At 50.0% G+C, this 9,187-nt stretch overlaps 1 protein-coding gene across 1 annotated transcript; it reads left to right on the top strand.

The window, feature by feature from the left end:
* Nucleotides 1-757: 757 nt before the first annotated feature.
* On the top strand, nucleotides 758-8,573 carry LOC124489177 (spondin-1-like). Its single transcript, XM_047051863.1, has 4 exons — nucleotides 758-1,539; nucleotides 2,304-2,410; nucleotides 7,099-7,298; nucleotides 8,513-8,573. The coding sequence occupies exons 1-4, from the start codon at nucleotides 1,308-1,310 to the stop codon at nucleotides 8,571-8,573; spliced, it is 600 nt and encodes a 199-aa protein (XP_046907819.1). The 5' UTR covers nucleotides 758-1,307.
* The last annotated feature ends 614 nt before the right edge of the window (nucleotides 8,574-9,187 follow it).

Raw genomic sequence — 9,187 nt, 5'->3', positions numbered from 1 at the left:
AATGAAAGAGGTGGAGAGGGAGAGAGATGGGAATGAAGAGAGAGAGAGATGGGTATGAAGAGAGAGAGAGAAAGGGATGAAAAGAGAGAGATATGGGGATGAAGAGAGAGAGATATGGGGATGAAGAGAGAGAGACATGGGGATGAAGAGAGATTCCAGTGGTTCAGGGTTAGCCGAGAGTGAGAGAGCAGTCATCAGGAGTCTGAAGTGTGAGGGATTGTGTGATACAGTAAGGTTTGGCTCAAGGCATTTCTTGAAAATTACAGTGCAGCTAGATTGCTTCATGGCTTTATTGTCCGGTATATTCTCTACCATGGCCCATCATCTTAAAGCCCCCGCAGAAACCCTTGAGGGTGTCCTTCAGTTGATTGGACAGTTTTAGTTCCCGGGAAGTACAGGGTGTACTGCTAATAGCACTAGAACTAAACAGAATAGGTACTATAATGTAGCAGTTGGTGGGTCTGAGACTTAAAAATAACACCGATTTTAGCTTTTATTGGTTGACGCTATATGCATGTGACGTGACTGTAATGAATAATGACCTCTGTTATGTAAATACAATTTGTCTCATCTCTTTGATTTAATATATGCTGTCAAGTTTTATTTAAAAAGTGTCGCAAACAAAGAGAAGGCCTGTAATTAGAGCAACAACCTTGCGCTCTCTCTCTCGCTCATCGGCTACGCAAACACACACACACACAAACACACACGCACACACATTGTGTGAGGAGACGAGCAGAGAGAGAAGCATAAAGTCAACCGTTTAGCATACATTATTAATTGCTATCTGAGCGTCTGTGTGCTTCTGTAGAGTGTGCTGACGGCTGAGGGGGGCTCGCGGGGGGTCCACGGCTGAACAAACCAGCACGGGACCATTGGAGCCCTATCCAAGAATGTCAACGGGGTTACTCCGTCAATGCAGTCACTGGTAGGAATGTCTGGCTTTTTGTTTCCAGTCTGTTGGCTCAGTGCTTCATATCTGCGCGCCGGTGCCTTGGAGACAGCCTTGTTACGCTGTACCGAGCTCAGCGATTTCCCCGGACCCTGTGTAACGCGCTCAGTTGAACCAACACATATCAGAGAGCGATTCACCGAGAGCGAGTGCACATCGTAATTCCCCGTCTCCCCAGAATGGATCGAACATCGTAGCCGACGACAAGACACACTGAGACCTTCGCAGTTGAGTTGTTCTTCCTTAACTGCGTACTTTTGCGGGGTTGAGGAGAACGTCCGGTCACTCCGTGGAGATTACTTTAGTGTTTATTTCTCGTCTTCACGTAAGCTTGGTTGAAACCTGCCGCTTCACCATGGCAGGAGCAGGGAGGTATCCTGTTCTGCTGTTGCAATGTTTTATCTCGACTGCGCTCTGCAACACGTTCACCGCGTTCACCGAGGAGCCAATGGACCGAGCTGGCAAGTCGGACGGGTACTGCAGCAGGATAATACGGGCTCAGGGTACTCGGAAAGAAGGCTATAACGAGTTCAGACTCCGCGTGGAAGGGGATCCGGAGACCTATCAGCCTGGTAGCACCTACAGAGGTAAGCCTCGCGAGCTGCAGCCCCCTTGCGCGCACGTTTTGGATGTAAACACACTGTATAGAAACTTGACTACGTGATTATTATTGATGTAGAGAGAGGGGCATTTGTGACTGTCTGTGAATAGATTAGGAGGTACCTCTCAATATTTTAAACGAATTTGACATTTAGTTGGGTTTCCGATGTGAAATGTATTTTGCTGTCTAAACAACCATAATACCTGATACAATTACCTAATGTGGTGTCTCCCTAAAACATTACTGAGAGAAAGATATAACAATCAGGCGGCCACAGTAGCAAAGGGCACTAAGCACAACAATATAAATTGTTTTCCCCATATTGTCCTTACAATAACCTTAAATACTTTTTCTTTCAAAAAAAGAAAGAGAAAGAGAATTTGATGTTGTTTTGAATTCGTTTGAGGACATCAACTCAGACAATAGATGAAGTCTTGTGATCTTAAATGTGTGGAAGAGCACACGAACAATAAGAACAGTTTAACTGTGGATTTGGCTCTTCAGTCTTTCATTCTTCTTTGTGTGTCCAGCTTCACGTTGGCATTGATGACACATGTGGCTTGAAAAGACAAACCGTTCCTTGACCCTGATTTCCAAAATAGCCCGACTGTTAGAACCGTGCCCTTCTGATCCTTGATCCTCTGCCATGTGTTCCATTTGCACTGTTCCTACTTGAGCTTTGGATGAAAGCGTAAATGGATGAAATGTAAAAGTCTAAAGCTGTACTGCCTGGTGCTCTTGTCCTCCCAGTGACTCTGTATGCCAGCAGCCCGTCTTACTTCCGAGGGTTCACCCTGATCTCTCTGAAGGAGGGCCGGGAGGGAGACCAAGACCAGGACTACGCTGGGAACTTCCAGGTAAAGAGACAACACCTTCATCACTGCTTATTAAACAACAAATGTCAACATGGAATGCAGGCGGGGGGGTTTGCTCTGTGTGATTCACTTCAGACTGGGGGGGGGGGGGGGTTGCTCTGTGTGATTCACTTCAGACTGGGGGGGGGGGTTGCTCTGTGTGATTCACTTCAGACTGGGGGGGGGGGGGGGTTGCTCTGTGTGATTCACTTCAGACTGGGGGGGGGGGTTGCTCTGTGTGATTCACTTCAGACTGGGGGGGGGGTTGCTCTGTGTGATTCACTTCAGACTGGGGGGGGGGGTTTGCTCTGTGTGATTCACTTCAGACTGGGGGGGGGGGTGTTGCTCTGTGTGATTCACTTCAGACTGGGGGGGGGGGGGGGTTGCTCTGTGTGATTCACTTCAGACTGGGGGGGGGGGGGGGTTGCTCTGTGTGATTCACTTCAGACTGGGGGACGACGACTTGAGACATCACAGTTTGCACTGATAGAGCGGATGCTCAGAGGAGGCTGTTGCAGAACCGGAGGCTGTTGTAGGTAGGAAGTGGTGGATGGGAGATGTAGGCAGGAAGTGGTGGATGGGAGATGTAGGTAGGAAGTGGTGGATGGGAGATGTAGGCAGGTCGTGGAGTCACACACAGAGAGTGCAGTGTAAGCAGTCATGCAGTTAAGTACACACAACCAGCCAATCATACACCAGACCTGCTATTTGGCCAATCAGCCAGTCATTCAGCCAGCCAGTCATTCGGCCAATCAGCCAGTCATTCAGCCAGCCAGTATGAATAACCACACCTGGCAGGGCACTTACATCAACACCATATGCTGCTCTGGTCTCCTCTTCATGGCTGCTCCGCAACACTCGCACGCTCTGTTTAGTGTGCATGCAGGTGCGCGTGAGGGAGAGGGGAGAGAGAGAGAGGGAGGGAGGGAAGAGAGTGGGGAGAGAGAGGAGAGAGATGGGAGAGAGAGACAACAGGCAGGGAAGAGAGGGAGGGGAGAGAGGAGGGAAGAGAGTGAGACAGCTCTCTAAAGAATTCACCTTCCCCTTGCAAACCTACAATGCCAGCTTCATTCAGTTTCATGGAGAAACAGGCAGGAAGTCTTATTGCTCTCCCCTTGCTGCTTCTCTTAGCACCTTTTACCAGCCTCCAGCGTAGCATTGTGTGTGTGTGTGTGTGTGGATGGGAAAGAGCACAGGTGTTAGAAATGGGGCTTATACGCACACGCACACAGAAACACATCTGGCAAGGGTTAGAGTAAGTTGGTTCACAGATTGCAAAATCAACTGCAGCTGAAACTAAAGAGAGGACGGGCTTGATAGGGTCAGAAGGCGAGAACACAAGGAGAAGATAGACTTTCAGTACAGGAGTAGATCTCTCCCCTACTCTGAGTAGATCTCTCCCCTACTCTGAGTAGATCTCTCCCCTACTCTGAGTAGATCTCTCCCCTACTCTGAGTAGATCTCTCTCCAACTAGGAGTAGATCTGTCCCAAGATACGAGATGATCTCTCCCACATCCTTCTAGTTTTCGAGCAGAGACAGACTGGGAGAGAGAGATGAGCATCAGCCACATGCCCCTGATCGAGAAGAAACACTTTATACCTTCAGAAGCCCAGGAGAGAGCGGGGGAGAGAGAGAGGGAGAGAGAGAGAGGGGGAAAGGGAGAGAGGGGGAAAGGGAGTTAGAGTGAGCGTAGAGTGAGAGGAGTACAGTGGGTCATGGGTCAAGAGGTTTGCCATTTGTCATACGAGTTAAATCAATGAACAGAATCCATTTCACATCACACACCACTGAAGTGTCGCTCACAGAACCAACCAGAACACCACCAACGGACAAGCACATTGAAATGTAGAATAGGATCAATAAAAGAATCAATAAAAAATTAGTCTTAGATAATGCTTTAGCAGGAATCCTGCAGCAACGACTGCATTCTTGCCTGAAAAATCTGAAAACATGGTGCCAAGGGTTAAATCTAAAGATGGATGTGATGTTCAGGACCCAATCTCTTCGCTCTTCTCCTGCACTCATTTGCCGTGTCAAGTCCCCCTCGGCTCCACCCATTTTGAACTCTCCAGTAAACTCACTCAGGAGAGAGTTTTGTTTCCAGTAATAACAGAGTGAGTTATGTTTTCCAGTAAATGTTTGCGGTACAGTACGAGTCTTCATACTAGGCATCATGCTTCCCGTCCTCCAGATTATCCGAGCTGAGATACGTGTGTTTGTGGTTGTGTGTGTTTTGTGGTTGTGTGTAGGGAGTCAGATGGCTGAGCGGTGAGGGAGTCGGGCTAGTAATCAGAAGGTTGCCGGATCGACTCCCCGCTGTGCCAAATGATGTTGTATCCTTGGGCAAGGCACTTCACCCTACTTGCCTCGGGGGGAATGTCCCTGTACTTACTGTAAGTCGCTCTGGATAAGAGCGTCTGCTAAATGTAAATGTAAAATGTGTGTGTGCTGTTAGAGACAGTGGGCTAGGGGGTTAGGTGAGATCGGTGACCCTTAGAGAAGGGCTCTGCTCTGGTGGGAGAGCAGGACCATACAACAGCAAACCTCCTCTGTGGTTTGGTTTTTATAAAAACTGACAGAAGAGCTAGAGGCTTCAGACGTCTCTGTTTGCAGATTGCTGCTAAACTCTAGTTTTTTGCTTAGTAGACCATTCAAAGACACTCACAGTTTATTCAATGTTTGGTCCCTACAGTATAATCACATCACTTGTTTGTGGAAACTACCCAAAAGTGGACATACCCATTCCCTTCAGTTATATGTGTTCTGAATGAAATGAATGCATTGTTATGATTGTGTTGGAGCAGGATGATTCAGTGGGTCAGTACGTGTCATTATGATCGGGCCTGGCTGACTGACTGGTGAAAGGATCATGGTTCTAACTCAGCAACCTTGTTGCTTTCAATCAGTTTCCACATAAAACTTTGTATGTCACTTCCTCCATTGTGGAGGTGAGTGGCTTTTACCCGTGGCCTCCTGAGCCTTGTTACTCCAGCGACGGTCGTGACACGGACTCTGTGGGAAACACCAGAATGAAAACAAATATGATAAAAGAAAAAAAAAAAATTTGTTTCATCAATTTGTTTTTTCCCTTCGCTCATGTGTCATCGCCCTCCGTTCCTTCTGCACATACCCTTCTGCACATACCCTTCTGCACATACCCTTCTGCACATATTTCTTCTTCTTCTTTTCTTTCTGGTGGTGTTGTTATTGTTCTTGTTGGGTTTGTCCCTGAGATTGATTTCACGCTGTTGTTATTTACTACGAGCCACAAGCTTCCTGTCTGGAAGCTTGCTCAGTGTCAGGGGTGAGGGGGGGTGAGGGGGAGGGGTGAGGTGAGGGGGGGTGAGGGTGAAGGGGGGGTGAGGGTGAAGGGGGGTAAGGGGGGGGTGAGGTGAGGGGGGGTGAGGGTGAGGGGGGTGAGGGTGAGGGGTGGGGTGAGGGGTGGTGAGTGGGGAGGTGAGGTGAGGGGGGGGGTGAGATGGAGGGAGAGAGGAGAGAGAGAGGGGTAGGAGATGGAGAGAGGGGGAGGGAGGAGGTGGAGTGCGAGAAGGAGGATATGGAGGGAGGAGAGAGAAGGGGGGAGAGAGGGGGAGGAGAGAGAAAGGAAACAGAAAGCCAAACGACAGGCTTTCCTTGACGTTCAGCTCATTTGAAATCTGCCTGTGCACTCTGTCTCCCACGTCCCTGGACAACTACCGCCGCGGTGAAAAGCACTGTCTATTGAGCTCCCTCAGGAGGTCAACTCAGAGAGAGAGAGAGAGAGAGAGAGAGAGAGTGTGTGTGTGTGTGTGTGCATGTTCATGAATGCGTGAGTGTGTGCATACATGCGTGTGTGAATGAGTGTGAGTGAATGGGTGTGTGTGTTTTTGTGTTCATGAATGTCTGTGTGCGTGTGTGTGCGTCTGCGTGCAAGTGTATGTGTGTGTGTGTGTGTGTGAGATAGAAAGATAGCCCGCAGGCGAAGCGAGTGCTTCCTAAGTTTCCCTCCCAGCAGGGCAGAACGACAACACAGGAGAGAGAGAGAGGAAGAGAGAGAGGAAGAGAGAGAGGAAGACAGAGAGGAAGAGAGAGAGGAAGACAGGAAGAGAGGAGAGACGATGAATGGTGGTGGAACATCGAATCAGTGTAAAATCTGATATAGTTGTTGCCTTGTGAAGCAGAACCGAAGGCCCAGTGTGTGTGAAAGGACCCGTGCGTCACTCTTCCCCAAGGATGGACTACTAATGGTCAGGACCCTGAGAGAGAGCGAGGGCTCTGCTCAGAGAGGGGAGCCCTCACGTTTATTCTCTCCAGCGACTACTGCATGAAGTCGCTTTAACAGGAATTACTTCGAGGCAGCGTCAAAGGAATAGACAATGAATGTTGCTGCTTGTCCATCGCCAGCTGTTGCAAGGTCACACACCCACACACGTTTGCACAACCTCTTCCCCAGACACACACACACACACCATCTGAGTGTTCCTCACTTTCCTTTTCGTGATCTGTACTTAACGCGTCCTGTGAACACACCAGCAGTCAAGGCACACAGAAAACACACATTAAGGTTCATAGGGTTAGGGTTCATAGGTAAGTTGGTCCAAAATAGCTCCTGTTACCCTCCCGTGAATGTTTAGAATATAGTCTGTCTGGCTGCAGGCATGTGTCCACACCCAGCTAGTGTCCCCCACCCAGCTAGTGTCCCCCACCCAGCTAGTGTCCCCCACCCAGCTAGTGTCCCCCACCCCGCTAGTGTCCCCCACCCAGCTAGTGTCCCCCACCCAGCTAGTGTCCCCCACCCAGCTAGTGTCCCCCACCCAGCTAGTGTCCCCCACCCAGCTAGTGTCCCCCATGCTCCAGGAAGCCATGGAAACCCTGGGAGGGGGTTGTAATCCCTGGCAAGGATGGGGATGGTTAGATACACTCTCACATGTTTGCTCACACACATTGACACGTACACACACAGGCTTGCTCGCAGGCTGACACACACGTGTGCACACAAACACACAGATTCAATACACGCTTGTTCACACACACACAGACACACACACACACTCATCTCGTTCCAGAGTAAACTCGTTCATAACGTGGCGTGACTAAGGGGATTATCTGCTGACAGCTTTATGGAGTGGGAGAGTTCAGATTGCATATGGCTGTGATGTCACATCCTGTCTGGAATAGCGGACAGCAGAAGTGATATCTTTCAGCTCGTGTGAGTGGACACTGACACCAACCACATCACAGATAAACACAGCGGGGAAACAGGCTCCCTGCTGTGGAGGAGAGGACAGGCTCCCTGCTGTGGAGGAGGGGGGTACAGGCTCCCTGCTGTGGAGGAGGGGGGACAGGCTCCCTGCTGTGGAGGAGGGGACAGGCTCCCGGCTGTGGAGGAGGGGACAGGCTCCCTGCTGTGAAGGAGGGGACAGGCTCCCTGCTGTGGAGGAGGGGGGTACAGGCTCCCTGCTGTGGAGGAGGGGGGACAGGCTCCCTGCTGTGGAGGAGGGGACAGGCTCCCGGCTGTGGAGGAGGGGACAGGATCCCTGCTGTGAAGGAGGGGACAGGCTCCCTGCTGTGGAGGAGGGGACAGGCTCCCTGCTGTGGAGGAGAGGACAGGCTCCCTGCTGTGGAGGAGGGGACAGGCTCCCTGCTGTGGAGGGGGGGACAGGCTCCCTGCTGTGGAGGAGGGGACAGGCTCCCTGCTGTGGAGGAGGGGACAGGCTTCCTGCTGTGGAGGGGGACAGGCTCCCTGCTGTGAAGGAGGGGGGACAGGCTTCCTGCTGTGGAGGAGGGACAGGCTCCCTGCTGTGGAGGGGGACAGGCTCCCTGCTGTGGAGGGGGGGACAGGCTTCCTGCTGTGGAGGAGGGACAGGCTCCCTGCTGTGGAGGGGGACAGGCTCCCTGCTGTGAAGGAGGGGACAGGCTCCCTGCTGTGGAGGAGGAGGGGACAGGCATCCTGCTGTGGAGGAGAGGACAGGCTCCCTGCTGTGGCCCTTTAGTATGTATTATATACTTAAGATGTAGTATTTAGACTACTCTTACCTTGTGGCCGGGCTGTCAACCCCAATAGAAACAGAAGCATGGCTGTTCACCATCAGGGTTCCCTAAGCTCCCTGCCCCCTCATGGTAGGGAAGCATGCCCAGTCCTCCATGACACTGAGGCGTCAGAGAAGAGGGAGATCGAGCAGTAAGGAACCTTGAGAGAAGGATTTTAAAACTTTTTAAGTATTTGACTGAGAGACAAATCGTTAAAACACGTAGATGAAGAGGGAGAGTCTGTGTCTGTTCCTGCGTTTGTTTTGTCGCAGTCCTCGACGGCTTGTGTTGCAACTGTTACCGCTAGCTACTTTTGAAGGCTGTTCGTGCTTAGAGAAATACAATATTCAGGCCATATCCGCTACAGATGGCTAAGCTCCCTGTCTGTCTATTTTGCGTTGAACTGGGCTCTAAAAGCGGTTAGTTTCATTTTTTGAATGATTCATTTAATATAGATTCATTTCTGAAATGTCAGTGTGCTTCATTACTTTGGAATGAACAGATGTTGCTCATGGAGTACATAATGTATAATTGAACAGTTCTAATTAGGCCTGTTAATGATAGCTAATGATATTTAAATGTGCTTGCACTTGAACTCACATTGATATCGGAAACTCTATGCCGATGGGTGATCAAGGTACAAACATTGTTTTGCATAACCAACATAGTTTGCACAACCAAGATCTGAAGTATTTTCCTGAAATATTTGATCTGAAATAGTATTTTTGAAGTATTTTCTAATCGTTATTTTTTTAAGTAGTTTTTCTGA

The sequence above is a fragment of the Hypomesus transpacificus genome, unplaced genomic scaffold (genome assembly GCF_021917145.1).
Source record: "Hypomesus transpacificus isolate Combined female unplaced genomic scaffold, fHypTra1 scaffold_184, whole genome shotgun sequence".
In the NCBI taxonomy this organism is placed as follows: Eukaryota; Metazoa; Chordata; class Actinopteri; order Osmeriformes; family Osmeridae; genus Hypomesus; species Hypomesus transpacificus.
This window is presented reverse-complemented; position numbering and strand designations above follow the sequence as displayed.